General features: G+C 45.1%; 1 protein-coding gene across 50 annotated transcripts in view; it reads left to right on the top strand.

Moving 5' to 3' along the window:
- The window catches only part of PARD3 (par-3 family cell polarity regulator), a 634673-nt gene that overhangs the window by 434783 nt on the left and 171897 nt on the right, over window positions 1–27993 (top strand). For 2 of the 50 annotated variants that reach the window (XM_084980488.1, XM_084980487.1), the window contains one exon: window positions 3327–3453. The exons of the other annotated variants lie outside the window; for them this stretch is intronic. In XM_084980488.1, coding sequence (XP_084836614.1) covers window positions 3327–3357 — 31 coding nt within the window. In that variant the 3' untranslated portion in view covers window positions 3358–3453. Of the gene's footprint in view, window positions 1–3326; window positions 3454–27993 lie in introns of those variants that run through there. 50 annotated transcript variants of the gene reach the window in all.

Raw genomic sequence — 27993 nt, 5'->3', positions numbered from 1 at the left:
CAGTGTCCAGGAACCCGTCAGGGTGAAATTGCTCCAAGTGCCGCTTTATTTCAGGTTCTGGGTTAGGCAGGCGGCTCTTCGTTCCATGTATGCAGACTGACAGCTCATAATTGGGCACCTGCATAAGGCACAGAAATAAGGCTGTTGCCCATCACTTAACATGGAGGGAACTTGCACCCCTGTCTTCTTTAGGTGAGAGACTATGAAACGGGAGGAGACTTCCTCTGGGATGCATACATCTGGCCTGGAGTGCAGTCTCACTTCCGGGGCCCTCCCTTCCTGAGTGAAGTCTTACGAAAGGCTGAGAGCTTGTAGGTTTCATTCATCAGCCAACATTTATCTGACAGAGACAGAGCTCTGCTGTTCTCATGGAACAAAAAATAAGCAAACTTCTAGTTCGCTATAAATTATTTTATAAATTATACATTATTATTATTATTATTATTATTATTTTCTGTAACTTGAAACTCCAGAATAAGAGAGGCTTTGTGGTAGAGTTTTCTCTTGGGGGCCAGAGAAGTGGAGAATGTGGGCGACATGGGGAAATTTATATCGTTTTAAAAGGACCCCATGTTTCGCTAAAAGTTCTGTAAAACATGATGATTTCTCTGAATCAAATTCTATAGATTACACCTGTAACCGGTTGTGAAAGCTAGCTTTGTGATAAAGAAGTCGACCCATTTGTAACTTCAAAGGCCTGTGTATCCTTGAAAATCACCCACTGTGTTTAAGTGCAGGGACGAAAGGATTTTCTAAAAACATAAGCTCGGAGTCTCCCAGTGTTTCAGAATGCTGAGAAAATCCCAAACGCCCACACTTTTCTGGGATCGAGTTGCTGGAGGTGGCCCGTGTTAGCTTGGGAAAGCCAAACATTACGTTTTTTTCAGAAATTTTGCCAACTGGTTGTTAAACCCAGCCGGCACTAAAAATCAGATAGGTTCTACAAAAATCAAAGGTGGTTAATACTCAAAACCCATCACTTATTCATTGTTTTATGACATTTGATTATGGGCTCTACTTTTGAGGTTATTTACACCCAGTGTATCGGCTCAGGGCTACTAGTCCATGCTGGAGGCTTAAAATCAGCCATGTTGGGCATACTTAGACCCCCGGAAGTGTGTAAATTGCACAAAACACGTTCCTTTTTCTCCCAGGAGAGTGACGCACCATCACATGGAGAAGGCAGATATATCCTAAAAGGTTGCCGTATCCTATCTAGTTCCTCCGAGTGTGGCCGTGTTCTATTTGGTTTCTTTTTGGGAAGTGGTTGAAGCTTGCTGAATATTGCTCCTTGAAAATGAGTTGCGAATTCTCCATTAGATTCACATAAGCTCTCTGTTTGTCTATTGCTTCTTAATCCTTCACACCACTGTAATATGTCTTCAGTCTTTGCGAAGACTTAAAGCATTGTTAGGTTTTTAAAAATATTTTTTCCTCCCTTCCATGCCTACTGGATCTAATTATTTGAGACTAGTTGACTTTCCAGTGAATTCTTTTATGTTTTCTTTTTCTTTCTTTAAATACCAGAGGGGAATGTAGTAAGATTTTAAAATTAGGCTCTTCCTACCTCTTTGTTCTTTGGAGGAGAATAGAATGTGATTCCCTTAGCAGTGTTGCTTTGAAACAGCTTAATCAAAACGTGTATGTGCATATCATTTCTTACAGTCCTTGGTAAGGAGATGGTATTTCGCTGCCCAAGGTAGGCTTGAGGTGCAAAGCATGGGTGTGTATGGCGGGTTGGTGTGTTGTTGTGATTGGTTTCTATTTCTTGGGTCAGTTAACAGGAAAAATTCAGGGTAAGGGATGTTAGAATTTTCAAGTCTAGCTTTTTAGGCACATGAACTTTTTTCTCTTCGGTCACTTGAGGGAATAATGCTATGGTTTCCTTCGAAAACAGACTCACAGGGTCTGCTCCCCACTGTCCCCCTCTTTTTGCCCCTTAGACACACGCACTCTGGTCCTGCCCCTGTAAATTGTCTGTTATTTTTGGTTAAATTTGATGAGGGCTAAATGGATGTACTCTGTTTAAAAAACTGTACCAGAGGAAACCACAGCACATCAAGTAGGTATTTTTATTCGTTGGTATATACAGGCGACATGGTTTTCTACTTCACGCGTTGAATGGTCGTCACAAAAATGATTTCATGATTGATCAACAGCTTTAGGAAAGAGTGTTGTGAGTTCTATGAATCACTCCTCTGTTTATAAATTATGGAGTATGTGAAGTGCGAAAGCTGCCTTAATGCACGTTTTAAATCACAAATTTAAATCTAGAAGGAATCAAGTAACAGACGTAAAGTGTTTCGTGTCTGTATGGCTTTCCTCTTGTATGTACTACATCTTCTTTTGCACCCAAGGAGCTCCCATTGCCTTAATTAAACTGGCTTTGGAGCCGAGAAGCCCGAGTTTTCTCTGTGAAACAGGGAACCCTGACTTGTGGATGTGATCATTGCGTGTGAAAGCGCCGGGCAGAAGGAAGGCCTGAAATTTTGCCTTTGGAAATGTCTGATTCTCAGAAGCGTGGCTATTCACGTTCATACTATAAAATATTCCTGAGAATTCTGCACTTTTATGAAATCGTCACCAAAGAGGGAACCCAAGTCTATACTTGGGAAGGAGAGTGATCTAGTGTATATATTTCAAATGTGTCTGTCTTTAAGGGAACGCGACATCATTGCTAAGTAACATATTTTTGCGTGAGTTTCCACCTCCAAAAGGAAATCGTGAGATAATAGAATCCCTTATTTTGGATAATACTTTCAGAGGGCACGCATTCAAACTTAGGTATTCCCCCTTCTTCAGCTCTAGAATAAGTGAATTACATGTTGCCTTGCCTAACACATTAGAATCATTCTCTTTCGAATGTCATGGAATCATCTCCCTCTGAAACCGAAGGTTCCTGGACGTGACCCCACTCACACCTCGGGCGCTCTGCGTGCTGTTGTGACAGGTGACGGCCAAGAGCCTGTCACCCTGGACCACCACCGCACAAGTCCTGTTGCACTGTTACCATTAAAATGGAATCCTCCAATTGCATGTCAGATGAGTCCCTGGATCCCTGCAGCATGGTTTTTATTCAGTTCTGTGCGAGGACATGGATCATTTAGTTTGAAACCTTGTTTGGTTGAAATCAGATACACTGCCCGCTTTCCCGTTTTTAGAATATAATCGTGTTCCGAACCCAGTGAACACGATCGGATTTGAAAGCTTGATGGTGTAGTTTGCATTGCACCTTTTAGGCTTTTGAGAGAATCGCAAACACGCGTCGTGGTTGCTCCCTTACCTGTGCTCACTAACCGTGTGTCTGTACCGTGTTTCTCGTTTAGCCTGGCCAAACTGAAGCCCGAGAAGAGATGAGCAACAAACCAGAGTCCAAATGTCTTGGGAAGCACATATTGCACAGTTGTTTTGTTTTTTGTTTTTTAAACAAACAATAAATTTACTTTTAATGAATTCTTAGTGGCTGTTGACACATTTTGTTTACGACATCAGCAGTTTTTTTTTTTTTTTTTTTAATGACATCAGCAGTTTTGATGGTTCCGTAATCTCCGCATCAATCCATTTGGAACTTTTGGTTCTTGATTTCAAGCTTGGGGGTGTACTGCTTGAGAAGGTGTCCCCCCCCCCCTTGGCTTGGCCCCTTTTGCTAGAGGAAAACCATAGTCCTTGCTGCTGGTGGATCCAGGACTCATCAGCGCCACCCACTGGGTGTGGGAATGGGTCTCTGGGGAGTACGTCACGTACCAGTTCAGTTTTGTTGTGCGACACGGTGGCTGGGGGGGACCCAGGCAGGTGGAGGAGTAACAGCCCAGGGGCAATGAGGTGTGTGGGTTGAGATAGTCACCCATCGGTTGATGGACAGGTGGCCCAGTTCGGAAGGGACTTTGGCAAAGCTTCGCTCCTTGATGGGTTACACAGTTTAGATAGAATTGGGGTGGGGGGGGGTGCTGGGAAAATAGATACCTGTGCTGGGGACGGCTGAAGCAGCAAGCTCTTCCAGGGTGAAAAAATAGAGAGACTCTGGCAAATAGTAACCATGAGGCCTGCTGGGACCCCAGAGAGTGAGGGCACACACCCTTTTATGGAAGTATTTCTGGAAAGAGCTTCCTGTCGGCTGTTGTGAACACAGATGTGAAAGCGCACGTCGGTGGGTCTCAAACTGTCCTTCCGTTAGAGCGAAGCCTTCGTCCCCTCGGTATTTCAGAGAGGTTATATAATTAGCTCTGTTCCCGAGAAATGGTCGAATCGCCTCCCACTGGAAGAGTAATGTGAGGATGAAAAGGAAAACCGTTTACTACATGGTACTGTATGGGGGTGGGTGCCTGTGAGAAGGGTTCACCTCTGCTCTGACCTGGTAGCATCGGCACCCTCTCCCCTGTCCCCTCCCCGGCCAGGTGAGCCCTCCTGTGCTGCAGGCAGGAGGCACTCAGAACAGTGTCGTGTGCTCGGGGGCCCGTGGATTTAGCCTTGGGTCTGATTGCCCCGGAGATGAACGTGACCCGTTTCTTGTTGGTAAAATCGAATGCAGCCAGAGAAGGCTGCTGGTGATTCAGGAGACGCAGTTAAAATCCAGGTGTAGAAAATGATGCTCATCTAATGAAACACAGGAGCAGTACTTTGTCCTGGGAAAGAAAGGGTGGGAAAGAGCCATTTTGCACGGTTTTGTTTTCTTGTTTGTCCTCTGGACAGGGCACAGGTCCCGTTGTCTAAGGACACCTCTGGGGTGGTTTCCTAGGAGTAAGTTCTGAATTTGTAAATCCCATCTTTGAGATACGCTGCTTTTAATGTGAATGGAAACAGAGGTCCCCTTTTTTAAAGCGGAAAATAAGCGCCAGACTGACCTGTTAGCAGACACAGCTCTGCAGCCGCCCATGGCACCCTCTGCCAGGATGCTTCTCATCCTCGTTAGAGGCGGAAGCGGGGAGCCTTTGACATCTCCAGCCCAGAAACTGACTGCAGAGGGAGTGGAGGGGCGCCAAGCGTGACGGCCGGGCCTCGCTAAGACCTTTGCTGAGCTTCTTTAACGCTGCTTTTCCAGAGACCCACGGCCTGAATACAGAATGCAGAGTGTCAAAGATGACACCTACTTGATAGTCTCTGTAAAGCCAACCTTTTCCTAAAAGAAATTTTTGACAGTTCTGAGATGCTAAGTCAATTTCAATACCAGACTGTGTGGAAAATGGAATCCTTTTTTCTGCAATTGATGTGAAAATTGAAGGCTAGCGACTACTCACTCCTTACTAACACACGGGGCAAATAAATAGCATCATGCTATTGAGAAAAATGCACTGGAAGACAAGCTTGGCTAATGACATTTACCACAACATAGATGGGAACTATTCTTTCTGAATGTTTTTATTTGTTACCATTAGAGGCTCTGTATCTTTTTTACCTTAAATATAATGGGTCAAGTACATGTCATTCCTAGATGTATTTTTATCAAGCCACAAAGTATTATATAAAAGTAATTGTTTGATTCTTTCCAACGGTCTTTGAAAGAATTCACTGGGGAAGTGACCTCTTACATAATTGAATGTTGGAGAGTTTTCTTCTGACCTATGTTTAATAATAGCCGGTTTAGAAACAAAAGACTAAAATTGGATTAGGTTTCATATCATTGTGAAATAGCTATGTCTCCTTAACCTTTTGACTTAACATTTTTTTTTTTTTAGGATGAATGAGCCACCCATGCTTAAGCTCAGGCCAAGCCCCAGACCATCTGGTTCTCTTGCTTATGCTGGGATATTATTGCTCCAACAATTCTTTCTTCTCTCTCCTGCACCACGATGGTGGTCTTTCCCCACGAGATCATCCACCCTGCCCCACACCCGCCTTAGAGAAACGTCACCCCACCTGCCCTTCCAACTGCCACCTTTTACCCATCAGAGCAATCCCTGGGATGCATCTGGCTTTGCTGCTTCCATTTTTCCTGTTCTCTTGCACACTGCCATCCATGAAGCCTTCATGCCCTCGGCTCCGCAGCGCCCGTTCTCATCGGGACCACCAGCTGCATCCTCCTGGCGCATCGCGCCCTCTGCCTGGGCTGCGGCAGCGCTTGGACGTCACCCCGCGCTTGTCCGCGATCGCCCTGCCCCCTCCATGGCTTCCTCCTTTGCCAAATCTGGCCACGCCCGGCTTCTAGAAATCCGAGTGCCCAAAGCTCAGGCCTCAAGCCCCTTCTCTTTTCTCTTCTCTGTGACACGGGATGTTTACATTCTTAGGAAGCGGAGCCTCGGGACTCGAAAGTCGGTCTGCGGGCAGAGGACACTCGAATCACCCCCATCCCCGGGCATCTCCCTTGAACTCTAGCTCTGTAGAAGCTGCGTCATCTCACGTCCCTTGAATGCCGACCAGCTGTCTGACCCCAACGTGCTCCCCTCGTGGCTCACGTGCTCCTCCCGACTGTTCCCCTGTCTTCCTTTCTCACGAGGGGTCGCTCTGGCTTTTTCAGTGGTTAAGGTCCACAAGCCTGGGCTAACCCTTGATGCCTGTTTTTTCCTTACAGTCCACGTCTAATCTGTTATGTAGAGAAGCAAAGGCCCATTTGATCCGTTTTGGACCCGTATCTGTCATCCTGGTGCTTGTCAGCGCCCCCACCCCCACCTGGGTTGGCGGCAGTTGTCCCCCCATCACGTCCCCTCCTCCACTCTCACTTCTGCACTGTATAGTCTGGACCCCACAGCTGGAGGTCAGGGCCTGGCCCTCCTCTCCACCCCTGGCAGCTTGGCGGGTCTTGCAGGGTCGATGCCGAAATCCTTGTCGCTCCTTCCTATTTTCTCCTTCTTCCCACTTCACTCCGAGCCCCCGGCCTCTCTTCCCACAACTGCCAGGCCCAGTCAAACCTTTGACCTCGTCCATCCCCTGCTGGCGTCCTCTTTCTCACATCGCAGGCGAATTCACCCTTGGACCTTTAATATCTTAACTCAAGCATCCCCTTTCCAGGAGGCCTGGCCAGCAGCGCCCCCAACTTGCTCTCCTATGGGGCACTTCCCGCCCCGCCTTTTGGCATTCCTTTTTTCTTTTGCACCTGCCACCCCCTAACATATGCTCTATCCTGCTTACTTGGTTTCATAAGAAGGTGACAGTGGGAGGCTCTGGTAACCCTTTAACTTGCTATATTGCAGATTGCCTGGGGCATCATCGGTGCCCAGTGACTGTGATAGGCTGGCATGCCTGGCCGCCCCCAGGGCACCCCCAGCTCCACTGTGCAAGGCTGCCCGCGGTGCCCTGCAATGGCATCTGCTCAGAACAGCCTCAACCCATGGCCCAGGAGAGTCGGCATATATGTGCTCCTTGCCCTGTGGCCTTAGGGTGATGACGCTCAGATGTAGGTCTGTGTCCGCAGCCCTGAGAGTGCACGGCAGGACCCGAGAGCCTGTCAGAAATGCAGTATCGCAGGCCCCACCCCAGACCTGCTGACATCAGGCTCTGGTTACCAGCCCGGGGGCCCTGTGCATGTTGCAGGTGAGAGGCTGTGCCCTCCCTGCCCGCCGTGGAAACAGGCTGCTTTCCTTCCCTCTGTCTCATTACCACCTCCCAAGCAGAGTTTCTTCAGCTTCCATCAGACCACTGCCCTGAACCCTTGTCTCCTGATCTGCTTCTGGCAAAACCCAGACTCAGATAAGGGGTCTGTTGCATGAACAGATATACAAGTAAATAAAATTGCCAGAGTGAGAGGCAACAGTGCAGGTGAGGAATTTCTTCCTGGAGTCTTTTGGTGGTTTATGAGCAGTGACCGCACCAGGGCAGGGCTGGTGCTTGTTCTCGCCTTTGGGAGATGATGTCACTTCTGAGTCGCCTGTGACTGAAGAGCTGGTCCCCAGAGAGCAAGCCTTTTCATGCTCCTAGAGCTGCATCGTGTTCTTCGGCCTTCTGGGGAGGTGACCATTTTCCCTGCTCCCAGTAGCCGTCATTGATTTAAGTATTTTCTATTACATCAGACTTGCAAACAAGAGAGGACTTGACTTCCAAGTTAAATCTCTCACGTCAGGCAGGCCCCGACCTTCAGGCCAGGGGTTGTGCAGTTGAGAGGTCATCAATGCAAACAAGGAATGCACGTTAGCATCGCCCTATTCATGTCTTCCTGCACCTCAAAAGTCAGGCTCTAGTTGATTCTGTCCCTTGAAGAAGGTAGAACCTTGGTTTTACTCTTCACAATTCTCTGAACGCCCTGGTCCCTGGCCTCCCGCTTCTGGAGGCCACGCCCCCCAGGGCTTAGTTTACAGACAGCCTCACCCCTAGGTGGCGCTCTGGAGCTTCCCCCTTTTCCCTCCCAGCTCCAGGGGGCTGGGATGGTCCTGGCTCTTCAGTGAGGACCAGGCTGGGAGCAGCTCACCTCCTTCGTTTCTCCTGCTGCAACGTCTGTAACGTCTGCAATATAACTTACCTTTCTTCTAGACTGGAAACATCATCTTCTCTCTCTCTCTCTCTCTCTCTCTCTCTCTCTCTCTCCCACACACACACATGATGATCTTTGGATTTATGTAACAATTCCAGTCCTTCACAAGAAAGAAACTAAAGAAACAACTTCTTATTCTCTGTCCACACCAAGGAACAGAGACCTTGAAATGAACGGAACTGATACAAACTGCCTGGAACGTATCCCTGCTTTCTGTACCAAGCTCCCTCCCGTCTCTGCCCTTCCAGTGAAGGCAGAGGGCTGTCCATCCGAAACTACTTCTTGGCCCTGCTTTGATTTGGGGGGTGACAGGGTGGTCGTTATGACCTGTCCAGGGAGAAGAGCCTCCGCAGGGAGCCCGCGTCCCCTGTCGGTGAGCTGTCCCAGAGCGGTATTCTCAGTAACCCTTTAACCTCATCATCTACCCTGCAGGCAGGTGCTCTTAGCCCCATTTTATGGATGAAGAAACGGAACACACAGGTGGGAGAGGTGAGCTAGGTCCTGAGCCACACAAGTGGGTGAGGGTAGAGTCACTGTGTCTGGATGCCAGTCCCCCTCCAGGGCCACAGTCCTACCCTCTGCTGGGCCACCTGGGCCTCCTCGGCCTCTTCTCGTGGATTCTGCAGCCCCCGGCCTGTGTGGGAGCCGAGAGGTCCATGGAGGTCATCGCCTGCCGTGGCTGCTGTGTGCTCTGGGGATGTGGAACTGAGTACCTTTGGGACCTGGCTTTTGTCCCCGTTTGATTGCTGCTGCTGCCTGTCTGTGGTCCTTTCTCTCCCCAACATAACTCTTAAAGGCTCAGGAATTTTGTTAAAAACTTACCCACCGCCACATCCCCTTGTCCACAGCTGACCCTCAAAGCTGTCTGTACCGTGCGTGGTACAGACACACCAGGGACGGTGATCTTCGAAGGGCCAGCTCTCTGCCCGCTGGCCTCTCTCAGGGCAGCCCCATGGTCCTGCGAGGGCTCAGACCGCTTCCTGGTTCCACATCTCATTTTTCCCTTCCCTTGCGACACACCTTGTACCTCCGATCTGGCTCCGCCGCTGCTGTTTCATGGATTTCCTCCTATCGAAACCATCGTGAGGCCGTTCTTCCTTTCCTGAGAGTAGGTTCGCAGCCTCCACGTCCTTTGCCAGCCCTCTGGTGTTCCCTGGAGCCCGGCTGGCTCTCCCACGCCCCACCCCTGCCGCCCAGCCCCGCACCTGCCTGGTCCTGGGATGTGCTCCGCGCCCGGCCCCGCCCTGGCAGGCTGTTCCAGCTCTGGGTCTGGGATCCTCGTCTCTGGCCTTGGCAGCTTCCCACAGCTGCTTGCAGGGAAATAATTAATCAAACTCCTGCCTTTATCACTGATTTTAGCCCCTCAAGATGCTTTCTAGAATTTCAGGTTTCTTTTCTTTCCTTTTTATCTCCTTTTTTTAGAATAGATGGCTGAAAACATTTGAAGTTGAGAAAATGATAGCATTCACTTAATGGATCTCAGCAGACGATGATTCTGGAACAGGTTTAAGAAAGTAAAGCCACTGTCGCTAGGTTCTGTAACGGGGTGGCGGTTCCCCTTCGGTGTCTTGCTAGACCCTCGCAACTGCTGCTCGGCAGTGGCAAAGGTGGATGATCACTGGTGTAGAAAACTGTCCTTTGCGGAGTTCCTGTCGTGGCGCAGTGGTTAACGAATCCGACTAGGAACCATGAGGTTGCGGGTTCGGTCCCTGCCCTTGCTCAGTGGGTTAACGATCCGGCGTTGCCGTGAGCTGTGGTGTAGGTTGCAGACGCGGCTCGGATCCTGCGTTGCTGTGGCTCTGGCGTAGGCTGGTGGCTACAGCTCCAATTAGACCCCTAGCCTGGGAACCTCCATATGCCGTGGGAGCGGCCCAAGAAATGCCAAAAAAAAGACAAAAAAAAAAAAAAAAAAAGAGAAAAGAAAACTGTCCTTTGCACACGTGAGAGGTGCCATGCACACCGGGGGAAAGGCGCCTGCCCTAAGATAAACTTGGTTTGAGGTGTCTCCACGTTCAGGTGAGTATAAATGAGCTGTAGACCCCCGGTAGGGAGTCGGATTCCCGCACTTAATGATAAGGATCCTATTGAAGAGTAACCTCCGCTGCTGCTTTGCAGACTGGCGGTGAGGGCTCCAGACCTGGGGCCAAAGAAGCCTTGTGCCCGGTGGCTGGGGCAGCGTGTTCCCTAGATGGTGCCTCTGGCGGGAAAGGCAGTTACCGGATGGGCCGGGCAGGGGCCTCTGACCCTGGAGACTTCCCAAGGCAGCCCCTTCCTTCTCCCGCCATATCCAGACCCACCTCTGTGTCCCCAGTTGGCTGTAGTGTCCTGTGACTCTGAAGCAAGTGCAGTGGGTGTGTTCAGCCACGTACCTGACCCAAGGGTCACCTGGGCAGTGGAATGAATTGAGTGTTACCACTGACCTGGAAAAATTTGTTTTTAGTGATGAGTGGGGAGAGTTTTCCCCCCAAGGTTTCTTTATGGAATGTGTATGAGTTTTTAGGGATTGTGAGGTAAAAGCTTTCATTTGCACATTCCACAAATACTGGAGTTCTGCTGCAGAACAGGTGTGATGCCAGGTCTGGGGGATTGGGCAGGGGGCCATGAGCGAGCCCCCACCACCACCACCCCTGGGCCTCGGGAGAGGGCCTGTGGGGGTTGGGGATTAGAGCCCGTGGACCCAGACCCAGGGAAAGAGTCTGCCTCCTTCTGGAAGATGACCTTGACCGAGATCCCACCGGGGTTGGGAGTTCTGTATCTGAAGGGGCTTCCGGAGGAGAGGGGGATTTGTTATCAGTGGGATCCAAACTCTTTTGATACGAACCTCGGCAAGAAATACATTCCACCTGCAGCCCAGTGTGCAGGTAACTCAGATGAACAGTTTGCAATGTGACCCTTGCCCCTCACCCACGCGATGGATGCTGACTCTGAGAGGCAGCAGAGGATAGAGGTCAAGGGCCTGGACTCGGAAGCAAGATGGCTCGGGTCCAAATTCCAGCTGTGCCCTCAGCAGCCTCGCGTTTGGGGCAAGTTCACGAACACTTTTGTGCTTTCCCTTTGTCAACTGTAAAGTGTGGATAATCATGGGAGCTGCCTCACAGGGCTGCTTGGACGCGAAAGTGAGTTCATATGCACAAAGCGCTTTGGAACCCTTCCTGGCACAAAGAATGCTCTGGGCAAATGCTAGCTGCTGTGGTTGTTATCCTGTAATTCATTTAAAAATGCTCGGTGAGTCCCACCAAATCAACCAAATCTTTTATGCATGGCAACGCACGATTTGAAAGATGCTGTTTACAGGGTAGCAATCCTCCAGCTTTGCCGAGTTGTGATGGGGAGGAGGCTGGAGGCGTCTGGGGGACAGCGTCACCTGTCATGAAGGATTCGTGATGCAGTGGGGACCTTACCCTGAGGGCCTTGGGAAGCCACTCAGGAGGTTGGCTTGAGAACATTCACTTTTTTTTTTTTTTTTTTTTATAAAATTGTTACTTTTTAAATTTTATTTATTTTTTTTACAGTTTTACTGAAGCATAGTTCATTTCCAAGGCTGTGCTACTATCTTCTGTACAACACAGTGACCCAGCCACACTCATACACATATCCATTCACTCTCAGATTCTCTTCCCGCCTAGACGATCACAGAACACCAGATAGAGCTCTCTGTGCTCTACAGCAGGTCCCTGTTGGCCAGTCATTCCATAGACCTCAGCGTGATATGCCGATCCCAAACCCCCAGTCCTTCTCTCCCACCCCCAGCCTGTCCCCTTTGGTAACCGTAAGTACAAAATTCTAACGTTTCATTTTAAGAATTGAAAGAGCTGAACCAGAGGGAACGCAGGAACACTGCCAGGTCACGGTTGTAAAAAAAATCATTGCCGAAGATAGATGGTGGTGGCCGAGCAGAGAGAGAGAAGATACGTATTTCTCAGGAGGCATCAAGGGGCTTGGGTATTTGGTCGGATGAAAAGAATGAGAGAGAAAGAACAGTGAGAAATAATTCCCAGGTATTGGCTCCATCAGCTGGGTGGACAGTCGCACGCTGCCGACAGGAAGACCCCAAAGGAAGATCATGTTTGGAGGAAATGGGACATGTTGAACCTTGTCTGCAGGTACACATGGAGGCCTGTTAATCCCAACTGCAGATTTTCACAGAGGGTGTAGAGATTAGGATATGGGGAATTAATTTAAGTAAGTTAGTACCAACATATAACTTTGAGGAGAGATGAATGGGATGATTGAATGGTTTGGTGGACTGGGGGCTCTCACCTTCCTTCTGAGGTGGCAGAGTCTACCACCTCTGTCGCTATCCTGTTCCCTCCTGTGGGCAGCTGTGCACGTGATCAGAGCGGGTGGATGCTGATGGCTCAGCTGCTAAGTGACAATAGGACTCCCTCTAATTTTCTCCCGTGTTTACAAAACAAGAAAAGTCCTGAGGTCAGAGAAATTGCTGGCTTCAGCAGAGCACCAGCTTGAAAACTACCTTGGGTGAAAGTCTTTTGGGGGAAAAAAAAAAAATTGCGACTTTTAACCATTATGACACGTCATCAGGGTCTCACTCTGTATTGCATACATTTTCTGATTTGGTTTTTTCCAGGACCTATTTCCCCAAGATTCATGAGTGCTTCCATTCCCATGACTTCAAAAAAGTTTTTAATAAACTGCAATTTGCAGATATCTTTGTTGTTCAAGGCAACACTGCTCATGTTTTATGTTCTATCCAAGGGGATATGAAATTTGGGGTATGTTCAAACTATTAATGGTTTATATAGACCGTTGAATTGGTATATTGAGCATGTCTGTGATTTTTAGTTCCTTGGTCTTTCCTGAAGGGTTCCTGGCTGTGCTCTGCTGATATGCATCATTAAAAAAAAAAATCTTTTTATTTTTTTATATGCATTTTAATATCATGAATTATTCTTTGTATTCTGCGCTTTATTGCTTTCAAAAACATTTCAACTAGATTTCTTTCTGGAAATATATTTCCTAGGAAAGTGTAGGATTGTATGTATTTCCTGCTGTGACACAATTTTGACTTCTTTTATGTTTTCAGTAACGAGATATTATAAGCTAAGTAATTTTTAAAAAGCAGACAACAAATAGTTAGCTATTGTTTGGTCATAGTTAGAAACCATTACCTTGCTTTAGAAGGTTATTACTAAGACTTTAGATCTGCCGTTTCAATTTTAATGAACAAATAGAAAAAAAATTATATAACATTTTTTCCTATGGAACTCGTTTTTGAAAAGGTCCCATATTTAAATCATTTATCCATATGGGTCTTATTATCTTTACTGTCAAAGTTTTATGCTCTTACTCTTAGAGTAGACCTCTGTCTATTTAGTCTGGCAAAACTCCTTTGAACATTATTTTTCTTGTGCGATGGGAGTTCTATAATTCACTACAGCAGAATTTTCATATTCTTTCCAGGTAGTCTGGTCCATGGTGGAAAAGGGTATTTTCTTCTAGAAGCATCCTCCACTGTCCTGAATACATGCCGCTGAGAGGCAGCCATCTAATTAGAGAGAAACCCTATTAACAGCCAAATAAGATAGTGTGTGAAGGCATCTGCTCTCCAACTGGAGAAATGCCCACATAGCATCAGAAACAATGAGGGGAAATGAAATCATTTCTGAGTCAGGGAATGTTGTTGTCTTATTTTCCACTGAAAAGTCTTTGTCAGCTGGAATGGCGGTGTTGGCTTGAATAGACGACTGGGGCTTTTGGGGGTTCTTGGGGTTCTCCGTTCTACTCTCTTCCCCTCGGAGGGCTCTTGGCTCCCCACCCCCCAACCCCGCCGTCCCTTGGCCCCTGGGGACTGACCGTGTGGGTGATGTCTTGAGAAAGTTAGTTACTGAGAGCTGCGGGGCTGAACCAGTTGAAGTGTTGATGTGAACATGGGATCGTTTTCAAAGAGGTGGCAAAGAAGACAGTCTTCCTTTCTGGTAGGGAATCCAGACGCCTGGAAGGAAACCCTCCATCTTGCCTTCTTATCTCCATGATTTTATCTGTGAGAAGATTGTTTTGATTGTAGCACAGACCCAAGGAATGGTGGTTCCAAGAGGACACGGCTTATTTTTCTCTAATTGAAAAGAAGTGTGAAGATCAACCATGCAAGGCTTGCATGGTGGCCCCAGAGTGTCAGCGGCGTCACTGCCACTTTTGTATTCAGCCACCCTTAATACGTACTTATTTTTTAAAATTGTGGTAAAGTACGTGACATTTACCATTCTAATCATTTAAAACTTTCTTAAAAAAATCGAAGTATAATTCATTTACAAGGTTGTCTTAGTTTCAAGTGCACAGCGAAGCGATTGAGTATATGTATTCTTTTATATATAGTTTTTCAGATTCTTTTCTGTTGTAGGTTATTATAAGATACTCAGTATAATTCCCTGTGCTATACAGTAGGTCCTTGTTGACCTATTTTATATATAGTAATGGGTATTTTCCAATCCCAAACTCCTAATTTATCTCTCTCCTGCCCCCTCTCTATCCCCTTTGATAATCATAAGTTTGTTTTCTATGTCTATAGATCTATTTCTATTTTGCAAATAAGTTCATTTGCATCTTTTTTTTCACATTCCGCATATAAGTGGTATTATATGATTTGTCTTTCTTTGACTGACTTGACTTCATGTGGTAATCTCTACCTCTATCCATGTGGTTGCGAAAGGCATTATTTCATCTTATTTATGGCTGAGTAATATTCCATTGTCTGCATGTACCACACCTTTACCCATTCATCTATTGATGGTCATTTAGTTTGCTTCCATGTCTTGGCTCCATCTTAACCATTTTTAAGTGTTCTGTTCAGTGGCATTAAGTACTGTCACATTTTTGTGCAGCTGTCACCACCATCCACCCCCAGAACACCCCAGAACTCTTTTCATCTTATAAAATGGAAACTAAGTCCCCTTTTGTTCTCCATCCATGTTTGCAGCAACCACCATTTTAATCCGAATTCGACTGCTCTAGGTATTTCATATAAGTGGAATCATGCCATATTTATCTTTTTGTGACTAGACTATTCACATAGCATAATGTCCTCAAGGTTCAAACATGTGGTGATCTGTGTCAGAATTCCCTTCCTTTTTAAGACTGAATAATATTCCACTGTATGGATAGACCACATTTTGCTTATCCATTCATCCACCCACAGACATGGAGTTTGTATCCACCTTTTGTCTGTTGCGAATAAGGCTACTATGAACGTGAATGTCTTTACATGAATTTCCGTCCTCGTTGTCACTTTGTGGTGACCACTCTAGGTGTCTTGTCAGACTTCTAAGCAAGAAGAAGCAGGATAGGGAAAAGGCAACTGCTGGGGTATGGGCAGCGGGTGGGGGCAGCCCCTTTAAGGACCTTCCTAGAAGTGCCACCATCAGTTTCTATGAGTCAGAAATGAAACCTAACAATGATAATCAAATGGTTAATGTGGACTGCGTACTCTTAGGTGCCAAGACACTGTGAATATATAATTCATTTAATTCTCAAAATAAATGTCTGATGGCGGTCGCATTTTAGCCGAGAGGTTCAGTGAGTTGTTTGAGCATACTGAATCACATAGGTAGCGAGAGGCAAAGCTGGGGTTTTGACCCAGGAATCTGGCTCTATTGCTAGGCTCTTAACTGTCTTCTGTTCCTGTTTTCGAAGGAGGCTGGGGAAAATAGATTTATCACCACGAGGCATATTCTTCTCCCTCCTAAATCCAGCTCTACTTGGAAAGAGGAGGAGGGGAGTGGATTTGGGTAGAGGCAGCGAGCAGCCTGCCTGCCCCTGGGAGCTGCCTCTCCACCTCCTGGTTTCTGAAGCCAGGTGGCCTCCGGCCTCTGAAACTGCAGCTGCTCCATAGCACTGGCCCACCGGCCACCCTCAGTCTGCTGGGCTGGCCAAGACCCACCACCACCAGCCAGATCATTTTGGCTTGACCAAAAGAATGGGGAGTAGACCACAAATGCTGGAAAACCTGATTATATTGCCCCTTGAAATGGTGACAACCTTCCCTTATTGGGAGCCTAGAGGAGCTGGCTGGAAATGGAGGAGGGGCTGAATATATAGATATTCTTGTTAGAAAACTGTATCTGTTAGCTATTGAGTGATGATTTCTGCCAGCCGTGCACTGCCTGTTTTTTCATTTTTTATAGTTAGTGTTTTTATTATTATTTCATAGTGTCGATTGCCACTTACCAAATAATCCGTGTCATTCTGGTTTTGGAGTTCAAGCTCTTGTGAGTGTTCTAATGTCAATTGTACAACTTTGGTGCTTTTTTAGCCCACTGACTGCTGTGGATGTATTTCTCAAACTTATTCTAGGGTTCCAACTAGATCTTGTTTCTGGGCCTTAGATGACCGCCTGCAATCAGCCTTAAGCACTTCTGTATTAAGAGCTTTCCTTCTTTAGTAGCGAGGAAGTAGTTGTGAAACAAATGGAGCATTTATTGAGTGATGACCAGTTGCCTTCTCTGTCCTCTCAGTCCGCTTCTTCATTGTAAATGATGAGGCTGCCACATGGAACTTAGCTGTTTGTCTTAAACCCTAGCCTGGTAGTTCTCAGCCCCCAAAGATTTGCCCCGTAGGAGATGCTGGCCCTCCTCTGACTTTTATGGTTGTCACAAGTGGAAGGGGGTGCTACTGGCATGTAGTGGCCTGTTATGCACAAGAACCCCCTTCCCGCGCACACATAGGATTATCTGACCCCAAATGGCGACGATGCCAAGGTCAAGGGACCCTGCCCAGTCTCAGCTGTAGTCCAAGATGTCTTTGAGTTGCTGACCTTCAGGTGCGTTTACCCAGATGCCTTGGGGTTTTGTCCCTGCTTGTCCTCAGGTCCCTCCATCAGTGGCACGTCTCAGCCGTCATTCTGTGTGAAGGACCCCTGCCTCAGAGCTAAAATTACATGGACCACTTGCAAGTGTTTACAGTCTAGTTCATGTTCCATGTTTTAAGAAGCTTACATGGTGATCTTTCTCACAGTTTATTTTGAATGTTGGTTTCAGTGCAATAAATAAAGATTTTGCTCTGCTTCATGAACTCTTAATGTGTAAATGAACACAGACCTTGGGGGCGTTCAAAGGAGTTGAGGTCAGCCCAAGAGGGAGAAGCGTGTTCTGTGGTGGAAAGAATTTGGGGTGTAGCGTTTGAAGCCCTCTCTTCCCAACGAGCTCTGCCACCTCTGGCGTTTAACCCGTCAGCCTCAGGTTCCTCACCTCCGCTTTCTTCCCATTTCATTTTAAGAACAGAATGAAGGACTATGTGTCTGGAAACCTTTTCGAAATTTTAGGGTGCTGCACCTCTGTCGGCTCCTGTTATTCGTTAAGTTCTTTTTACCTGGGCTTTCCTCCCCTCTGAATAATTATTTCTGCTTTAGTTCTAAATATTCTGAGTGCCTTTGCTAAGAAAGATGTATAGTTTATTTCTGTCCAGAAATATGTGTGTATACATCCTTGTGTGTGTGTGTGTATGTGCGCGCGCATTGTTCTCAGTGAGGTCAGGTTTATTAATATCCCATGATTGTACTAATTTAGACCAGACAGGTTGAACTTCAGCCCAGGAAAAAAGCCACAGAGTAATCTGCTGTAACAGCCGCTGTACCTGGGGTGACTTGGGAATTTAAACCGATGCGAGTGGTGCTGGCTCTGGCTCCAGGAGGAAACACAAACACTCACGTGTTCCCAGAGCCCCGCTTTCGAGGCTTGTGCTGGCCAGAGGGTCGTGGACCACACAGCAGGCAGTGCAGACACGACAGTTCTCTGGAGGTGAAAGTGAGAGGAGTTCCGAGCCAGTGCACAAAGCTGCAAGTCCCCTCCTGGAACCTTTGCTGAACTCTGCAGCCAAAGAAGGGACGAGGCGGTGGTTGGCCATTTGTCAGGTTTCATATCCCCATCCCAGGAGGGGCGGGCTGATGGGAGGTGAGACCTCAACATGTTTTCTCCTCCTGAGCCCCTGTCATTGGATCCCTGGACTCATCCCAGGATTATGGATCCTACCTCCCAGCGGGGTTCTTACCCACAGCTGAGTCACACAAGCACACAGTGCCATGCATCCTGGTGGAGTAAAGCACGGGCATAGAAGAATAAAGAATCTTCTAGAAAAGAGCCATTGCCATTTTTGGGGGGGTCACATGATCATCTTCTGTATGTATCAGACTTGCCAGGAGCCAGGTGTGTCCTGCAAGAGCACTGCTTTTCACCCAGTACGTCACCTTGGGCGCTTTGTTCTTTATGAGAGTGGCGTGAGTCAGGTGGAATAGGTGTGGGCGCGGAGGCCCCGGGAGCCGCAGCCTCTGCGGGCGGGCATCGGCTTGCTTTTCTTGGTCTCAGAATTAGGTGTGGCCCCCGCAGCCCTTGGTAATTTGCCTGCGTAGCCCTATTGGGCCTTAAAAGAGCCTGTCAGCTCCTTCCTGTTACACTGAATATGCAAATCAACTGAAAGATAAAACATGGAAAGCTCTGCCTCCTAATTGACTCTGCAGAGGGCGTTCTCAGAAATGCGCATCCACAGAAATTGTTTTCTATCATCGACAGAAAAAAGTGCTGACTGACACCTTAACTTTACAGATAATGAGATCTTTGGGGAAGTTTTAATCTCTCAAAGTTTCTGGGAGCTGTACAAAAAGGCTGGTTTTTATTTTCCTCCCCTCCCCTCAAACTCCAGTGACCATATTCTCTTTCTCGGCTGTTTTCATTTGCTCTGTCAACACAAGAAGGGTGAGAGTGTATTTGAGGGTCTATAACTCAGCCTCTCTGATCAACAGTCAGAACATTGAATTTGTTTTTTTTTTTTTTTAATTTATTTTTTATTTTATATTTTTTGGCCTTTTTTTGCTATTTCTTTGGGCCACTCCCGCGGCATATGGAGGTTCCCAGGCTAGGGGTCCAATCGGAGCTGTAGCCTCCGGCCTACGCCAGAGCCACAGCAACGTGGGATCCGAGCCGCGTCTGCAACCTACACCACAGCTCATGGCAACGCCGGATCGTTAACCCACTGAGCAAGGGCAGGGATCGAACCCGCAACCTCATGGTTCTTAGTCGGATTCGTTAACCACTGCGCCACGACGGGAACTCCAGAACATTGAATTTGAATCGCAATGCTTATTTAATTGAGGGTGAGTATTTCTGACTCAAAAAAGCTATCCATAAGTTGTGCGTGTATTTCCATTACCTTCTAAACACGGACAACCTGGATGCCCGTTTGAGTCTCAGAGAGGCAGGTGGTCACAGAAATTATTAGGACGATCTGTTACTAAATACTACAGAGTCTTTGTCCTAAAAGAGAAAAAAAAAAAAAGGTGTGTTATGAAATATCATTTCATCTTTTGCTGTTTCTTCTTTCTAGTGCCCTTTGAAATAGCTGTGTTTTTTTGACTTAGGTCTCCTTAGCATTTCTTATAGGAACTGCCTTTGGGGCAGTCCCACTTAGTAAATTGTTCTGACGCTTTAGGAAAAGGAAAACCATGGTAACCAGATGGAGGGTGTGATTATTTGCCTCTGACCTGGCGGAGTGTTGGCTTTAACAAAAGAAGCTTAATAGAAACGTTCAAATTGACCCGTCTCATCACTTGGACTGCTTTGAGCTCAATCAATCTCTCATTATTATCAGAGTTATTCGAGCACAGGCAGCCGTGGTAGTATTTTTCATAATCACTCCTTGAGCCAAATGTAATTTGCAATTTGTAGTATTGTATTATGAAACAATAATGCATTAAAATGAACAGTGCAAGAATTAGGAGTATAGTGGTAAAGAAAGGACCCAGAGAAGTAGTTGCGTGAAAGACTCTCTCAAAATCATGTAAAGTGGACTTGGCCATTTCAATGCAAATTAAGCATTTAGAAAAATCAGAATTGTGTGTTGTTTTTACTGTTTAAGTGCGTTTGTATATATATTTTTTATTTTATATATTGTAATATATCATTTATTATAAAGTCAGTGTAGTGGTTGGAGGGGAAACAAAAAAATTACTTGGCGTATTTAGTTGCATTCACGTGTTTGGTATTTTGGGTTAGTGTGGTTCAATTACCTATGTGGGTGTATTTTGAGAAAAAAATGAGGTCTATCAAGCCTTATCAAAGTCCTGTGTGGAACAGTAATTATGGATCGGCCCCTTTTTACCAAGAGGAAATGTATGTATTACAGAAAATACGTCGTGTGGTCTGTGAACTAGCTGATGCGTCAGGGAACTTTTGACATTATAATTAAGATACACTTTTACCCATCTTCTGTTATTTCACTTGAATAGCTCCAAGTATAGATTATAAATATTATTTCAGAGTTCTTTATGTATTTACCTTGTGTTTTAAAGGATTACTGTGCTTTTTTATTTTTCCTTAAGTCTTTATATCTGAATCCTACCTTTTTGGGGGGGGTGGGGGAGGGATTGGTTTAGTTTTTAAGATCTTGGGAGTTTATGATGATTCTTGTTAAGTCAAAATTGGTAATGAGCTGTGTGCTTAATTTTTTATTTTATTTTTATTTTTGCTTTTTAGGGCCACATCTGTGGCATGTGGAGGTTCCCAGACTAGAGGTCTAATCAGAGCTACAGCTGCTGGCCTACATCATAGCCACTGCCACAGCCACGCCAGATCTGAGCCATGTCTCTGACCTACACCACAGCTCATGGCAATGCTGGATCCTTAACCCACTGGGCGAGGCCAGGGATCGAACTTGCAACCTCATGGTTCCTAGTTGGATTCATTTACACTGCACCACTAAGGGAACTCCCTTAATTGTTTTAATACTTATTGTCTGCGCCACACCCTTCCAGGACTCCTGTGGTGTTGGGTACTAGGCATATCTGTGCATTCTTTATTCGATAACACAGGCTATGCGGGGGAAGAGGGCTCCTCTAAGGACATTTAATGGGGGTCCTGAGAAGGATATGTTTTCCATTAAGGGAACATCACGTGTCTGTTCTAGCTTGGTTAAGTAGAAGCGATTTGTTCTTTTAAAAAAAAAAAAAAATCACTTATTTTTTTTTCTGAATGCTAAGCAACCCAAATTTCATTTATTAGATCTCATCAGACTAGCACTGATGAAAACTGTACACAATCAAATAATGACGCTCAAGTTTGTGAATTTCCTTTTAAAGAGAACTCCAGCTACTCTGCTGACTTAACACTGCCTCCCGTTTTGACAAGTGCACTATCAAGTTGTCACGTACCATTCCAAGGCTCCTTCTCATCATGGTTGATTACCGAGTTTTTTTTTTTTTTTTTTTCTTCCCTAAATAAGAGCTTTCTGTTTTCCTCATCAACCTCTCTTTCCTGATTCATCCAGCATCGCCCCAAGCGACTGCTGAGTGAATCAGTGCATGACCGTGGCAACGATTTCTCAAAATGCTACTAAAATGGGTAAGATCCTGTGTGAGAATGACACGTTAGAAGTGACTTTTTTTTTCTTTTTCTCATTTATGAAATGGAGGCGGAGGCACATGCACGTGCACACACACTCACACACACACACACACACACACACACACACACACAGAGCCAGAAACCATGAGCACATCATTATAGGAGAGAGATGTACACAGCGACCTCTTGCTGTTCTACCCTCTGATTGGGTCTGGGCGGTTAGACGCGGCGCCTCTGCCGTTGCCTGGCAGTGTTTGCATCAGTCACATGGTCGGCGTTGACTTCTCAAGGGTCACTGCACTTAGTGATATTGGCAGTGGCCTAGAAATGGGTGTGCGGTGGTTTGTATGATCCTTTCCAATGGTTAAGATCCTTTCTCGACCTCGGATCGGACTCCTGGCCTTCAAAGAGAAGTTCATTGAGGAACGGTATCCCTTGAACCTCACTGCTGCCAGCAGTACAAGCTTTCTCTCCTTTACTTCTGGGAAGATGTCTTACCAGCTGCTCTCAGTATAAAAGCATTGAGAGACTGGCTGTCTTTGGTTGCTAAAGCTGGAGGTGGTGGGTGTGGCAAAATGGGCCTCAATTCTGGCTTTGCTGCCTGCTTGCCAGATGCCCTATTAAATTGCTAAATCCTCTTCCCTGGGAAATTCCAAGCTCAGACCCACCAAGGTCTCTTAAACTCAAGGAGGTGACCCAGCTTCTTGTTCCTAGCTCATCAGGTGTCTCAGGACAGCTCTGCAAACAGACCTCTTGGGTCAGTTTCCTTGTCTGTCAAAGAAAGATGTTGCACAAGGGGACTCGTCTCTAGGCTTCTGTTTTCAGATCTGTGTGCACCTAGCGCTTCAGTGCACTTGGGCAGGAATGTGCTAGAACCATCTACAGAGGTACATGGCTAGATTTTTATTTCCTTCAGCTAAAATTTAGAACAGCTACTTTTGGGGGGCGGGGCTTTAAGGCAAAAGTCAATTCCTAGGTTCATCACCAGGGTGATGAGCTGAGGGAAGTTAGCACTCATACCAAGAATGTGGGGAACGATTGTGCTAAAGTCAATTGGAAAAGAGTAATTAGAGAAAGTTGGATCCAGAACTGTTTAGGAAAAGTACGAAGCTGGTGATTAAAAGCTGGTGATGTTGCTTGGATTTGAGTGAGCTGGGTGGGATGCAGGAATGGCACCGTGCAGGGGCTTCACTTTTGCTCTGTGGATTCTTGAACTCAGCCCCTTGGGTACAATGGCTCTGCAAACACATGCCCCCACCAAAAACAGGAAGGTTCCAGAAAGAGGGAACGAGTTCCTGGAGAAAGGAAGTGACTGAATCATGTGATGGTGCAACCCTGTAGCAAGGAGAGGCAGGACTCAGGGCAGAGGATTGAGTTAGAGGACTGTGTGGACATCCCAGGGCGGGAGTCGAGTGTCGGGCAAAGCTGACACGGAATTCGGATCTGTGCCCTTTCCAATTCTCTCCCCAGCTAAGCGGTACCACTTAACCTAAAATTTCTTGAGTAAATAGTAAGATGAGCCTTGTTGCGAAGCCCTCTTAAGACATGAAGACCTTGGTAATTAGCAGTGAGAAATACCAGACTTTTAGGTAACATTTCAGTGAGTTTGGGAGAAGAAAATCTTATTTGAAAAATGATTACTCAAAACTTACAAGATAATTGGTACTAGATAGTCTGTTCATCCCTTTTAAAATATAGCAGCAGATTTTCAAGACTTTCTTTTTAACTCTCTTGGATTTTCAAGTATGAGTTTAGGAAAAACCCTTTCCTTCCAAAACCAATTATATTTGTCTTTTATTTATAGCCAGCTGCTGTGTGTTATCATTCAGCCTAATTTTTCTTAAAGATCTCTAATTTTAGTTGCAGTTTAATATATAGTAAAATATTTCAGTGTTATTTGTACTGCAGAGAGAATGAGGTTAATTTACTAAAACCCAAGGGGATGGTTGCAAAGCACAAAACTCTTATTAGTGGTTAATTTTTCATGACAGTTCTTTCTCTATAAAAACAACAGAATTTTGTTGCACTCCATTGTGACTGTTGGTTTTTTTTTTCCTTTCCCCGTTCATCAACAAGTGCCTGTCCTGCTCATCATTCTTTGCACTAATAATGTATATGGCTGATCTGGCAGACAGCAGTGATCTCATTTGTAACGCATCACGGTAGGACCCATTTGGCAGATTACTTGGAGATTACTTTAGCGGAATGAAAACATTGCTGTATCCTTTATGAAGAAAGCCATATGTTTCAGCAATGTTGCAATCAATTCCCCTCTGATAAGGTGGGCTCATCCACTGTTTCCCTCTGTGAAGGAGTCTTCAGTGGCTTGTTGGTACTTTTTTTCATTCTACCTTTTCTCTCCATGTAGCAATACCTCCAAGCTCTTTGTTTTTTCCCCAAGCTCTCTGTTCTTCATTTTGTCCCTATTTTTTTTATAAAGGTCATTCTACTATATTCATATGTCTTAAGATTTGGCAAACAGATTCTTCCAGGGGTGATGGAGGTGATTATGTGTGTGGGGTGATCAGAAGGCAGTTCGTGAAACCGACTCTTCTGAGAATGGGTTTGCTTCGACCAACTATTCGCACAGTATTTTTCCAGCTATGCTGTTCCTTGGAAAATGACCCATTTGAATTTCATCTGTGGCTTTTAAAAGATAATAAAATAAATGTAATTGAGGTCTTCCCAGTTCCTAAGCATCTTGCTAGTAAATGATGGTCTTTAGAGGTTGATTACTGACTTCAGCTATGAAACTGACTTTTGGAATAACGTGTGTAGCTGAAATTTTTCAGAGACACCCCCCCCCCCGCCTTCTTTCAGGAAGAATTAAGCAACTGTAAATTAAGAACACTAGAATAAATTGGCAATTAGAGGGATGAGGGTATAGTTACTTTCTTTTTCTCTTTATCGTCTAGGATGGTTGGTGTATTTTTTTCACTTACACTATTTCATGTTGTCAAAAAATTACAGCTGAGGGATCCATTTTTACCCCAATTATAAAGTAATACGCTGTGCTTTTAGGTATGCCTTAAAGAAATCACATAATTTATTAAATAAAGGAGGCATTAAGGGATATGTCCAAATGCTAATAAACATTTTATCTATGGTTTATTCATTTTTTCATACATTAATCTTGAATCAAATTTAAAAAAGGAGTGTAGAACAGTTTGATAAGAAATTTACAAATAATAAAATAGTGGTACTGGTGATTAGGAGGCAACCTAGGAAACTAATATTTTGACATCAAATACAGTGAGAAAAAAATGCAGATCTTAATTATGAGTTGGGAATTCACTTTTTTTCCTTTATAATCTTATGTATTTGAGATTAAAAAGCTGGACGTTGATGGGCTGAAAATATCTAAACTGCTTTAAAGCTTGGAAAAGTCAACCACCTCCGTTTTCCCCTGTATTATTAACTCAAATGGCAGATTCTTCTTGTAAGATTAAACTGTCGCTTTTGGTAGAGGTAGATGATATATCTTGTGTCATGTCATCATAGTGTTTCTCAAATATGATACAGGGTTCAGTCTATGAAATCTAGAATGTGAATCAGCAACATGAACAAAACAGGTCAATGTGACAACATTGAATTGTTTAGAAGATATTTATTTTATTTTTCTCTTTTTACAGCCACACCGTAAACTGTGGAATATGGAAGTTCCTGGGCCAGGGATTAAATTGGAGCTGCAAGAGTTCCCGTCATGGCGCAGTGGTTAACGAATCCGACTAGGAACCATGAGGTTGCGGATTCGGTCCCTGCCCTTGCTCAGTGGGTTAACGATCCGGTGTTGCCGTGAGCTGTGGTGTAGGTCACAGATGCGGCTCAGATCTTGCGTTGCTGTGGCTCTGGCGTAGGCTGGCAGCTATAGCTCCGATTGGACCCCTAGTCTGGGAACCTCCATATGCCGCGAGAGCGGCCCACGAAATAGCAAAAAGACCAAAAAAAAATAATAATAATAATAAGTAAATAAATAAATTGGAGCTGCAGCTGTCAGCCTATGCCACAGTCACAGCAATGCTGGATCTGAGCTACATCTGCAACCCATGCCGCAGCTTGTGCCAACACTGGATCCTTAACCCACTGAGTGAGGCCAGGGATTGAACCCGCATCCTCACAGGCACTGTGTTGGGTTCTTAACTCACTGAGCCACAACGGGAACTCCCTAAAGGATATTTATGAATGGGAAAACTCAGTGGTTAAATGATTTACCTTTAGGAATTTCTATTATAAGTAAATGTGATATATTAAGATTTGAACTTAACCCTTTCTATGATGTTAGAATATAATACAGTTTATATTTCCAGGTGCCTCACATGTTGCAGAATTTTCACAATGGAATTCACTTGGGCTTTGAATACTATCTACATGCTAATGACACTCAGATTAGCTTGGCCAGCCCTGTCCTCTCCCCAGTACCTCTCGTAGATGCTCAGTACACTTTTGTCAGAGGAATGAACATGAAGTCCTAGATGTTGGCTTCTACTGAGATGTGACAGTTTTTTATGTTGGCACTTTTTTTATGTATTCATTTTATGAAGGCAATCATCATGCTTAACTCTTAGGCATTATTGCTATATTGACAAAAATAAAGTTTTTATTTTTAGCACATTGTATTAATCAGTTTTAAAAGCATAGCATGTAATTTTCTCCTTTGTGAGAAGTTGTCAGATTTTTTCTTCTTTTTTCTTTTCTTTTCTTTTCTTTCTTTCTTTCTTCTTTCTTTCTTTCTTTCTTTCTTTCTTTCTTTCTTTCTTTCTTTCTTTCTCTCTCTCTCTCTCTCTCTCTCTTTCTCTTTCTTTTCTTTTCTATTTTTTTTTGCTTTTTAGGCCACACCCCATGCATATATGGAAGTTCCCAGGCTAGGAGGCCAATCAGAGCTACAGCTGCCAGCCTACACCACAGCCATAGCAATGCTAGATCCGAGCTTCATCTGTGACCTGCACCACAGCTCACGGCAACACCAGATCCTTAACCCACTGAGTAAGGCCAGGGATTGAACCCATATCCTCATGGATCAAACCCTAGTCAGATTCGTTTCCGTTACACCCCAATGGGAACCCTGAGAAGTTATCAGAGGTTAGGCCTAAGTTCTTAGGATTTTTTTTTTTTCTTTCTTTTTTCTTTTTTTTTTTTTTGCAATGGAAATCATCTAATTTCCAAATAACATTAAAATTTAAGGGTAGAGTTGTTTTATGGAAGTTAAGTTTACCGGCAGTTTTCAATGCTATTTAATAATATACATCATTTTAAAGGTGGTGCTATTTTAACTTTTTTCTATGTTAACATTTTAAGAATTCTTCCCTTATTTATGACATAGTGTTAATTTATTGAACACATGAAATATTCCCATGTACACTTCATGCATAGATCAGTATTTAAAATCAGGTACATAGGGGAGTTCCCATCACGGCTCAGTGGAAACAAATCTGACTGGCATCCATGAGGATGCAGGTTTGATCCCCGGCCTCGCTCAGTGGGTTAAAGATCCGGCATTGCCATGAGCTGTGGTGTAGGTCAAAGATGTAGCTCAGGTCTCTCATTGCTGTGGCTGTGGTATAGCCTGGCAGCTGTAGCTCCAATTTGACCCCTAGTCTGGGAACTACCATATGCAGCAGGTGTGGCCCTGAAAATGACAAAAAATAAAAAAATAAGAAAAGGAAAATAAAAAATAAAATAAATATAATATGGTAGGTATTAAAAAGAAATATATATACTCCCAACAACACCATTATATATCAGCTTTGGACCTACCTTTTTACGCCTCTTTTTCTTTTTTCTTTTCTTTTTTTGGTCTTTTTGCCATTTCTTGGGCCGTTCCCACAGCATATGGAGGTTCCCAGGCTAGGGGTCTAATCGGAGCTGTAGCCACTGGCCTACGCCAGAGCCATAGCAACGCGGAATCCAAGCCGCATCTGCAGCCTACACCACAGCTCATGGCAACGCGGGATCCTTAACCCATTGAGCAAGGGCAGGGATCGAACCCGCAACCTCATGGTTCCTAGTTGGATTCGTTAACCACTGCGCCACGACAGGAACTCCAACGCCTCTTTTTCAATATGATTAACTGTCACTGTAAGTCAGAGTCCTAAGTTTGTGCTTGGAAAGCAATGTTCTGGATACGTTACATATTTATGAATGCTTAGTTGAATAGCTGTCTACAGACAATGTCTTTTTTTTAAACATCTGGCGACCGAATCACTACAGACGAATATTATTTGATAGTCGGGAGCCCATGCATTCCAGGCTATG

The sequence above is a fragment of the Sus scrofa genome, chromosome 10 (assembly GCF_054392235.1).
Source record: "Sus scrofa isolate SSC_HxYL_T2T_F1_AM1 chromosome 10, Sscrofa_HxYL_maternal_Yorkshire_Landrace_v2.0, whole genome shotgun sequence".
NCBI classification, from domain to species: Eukaryota; Metazoa; Chordata; class Mammalia; order Artiodactyla; family Suidae; genus Sus; species Sus scrofa.
The sequence above is the reverse complement of the archived record's forward strand: the minus strand, read 5'-3'. Positions and strand labels throughout refer to the sequence as shown.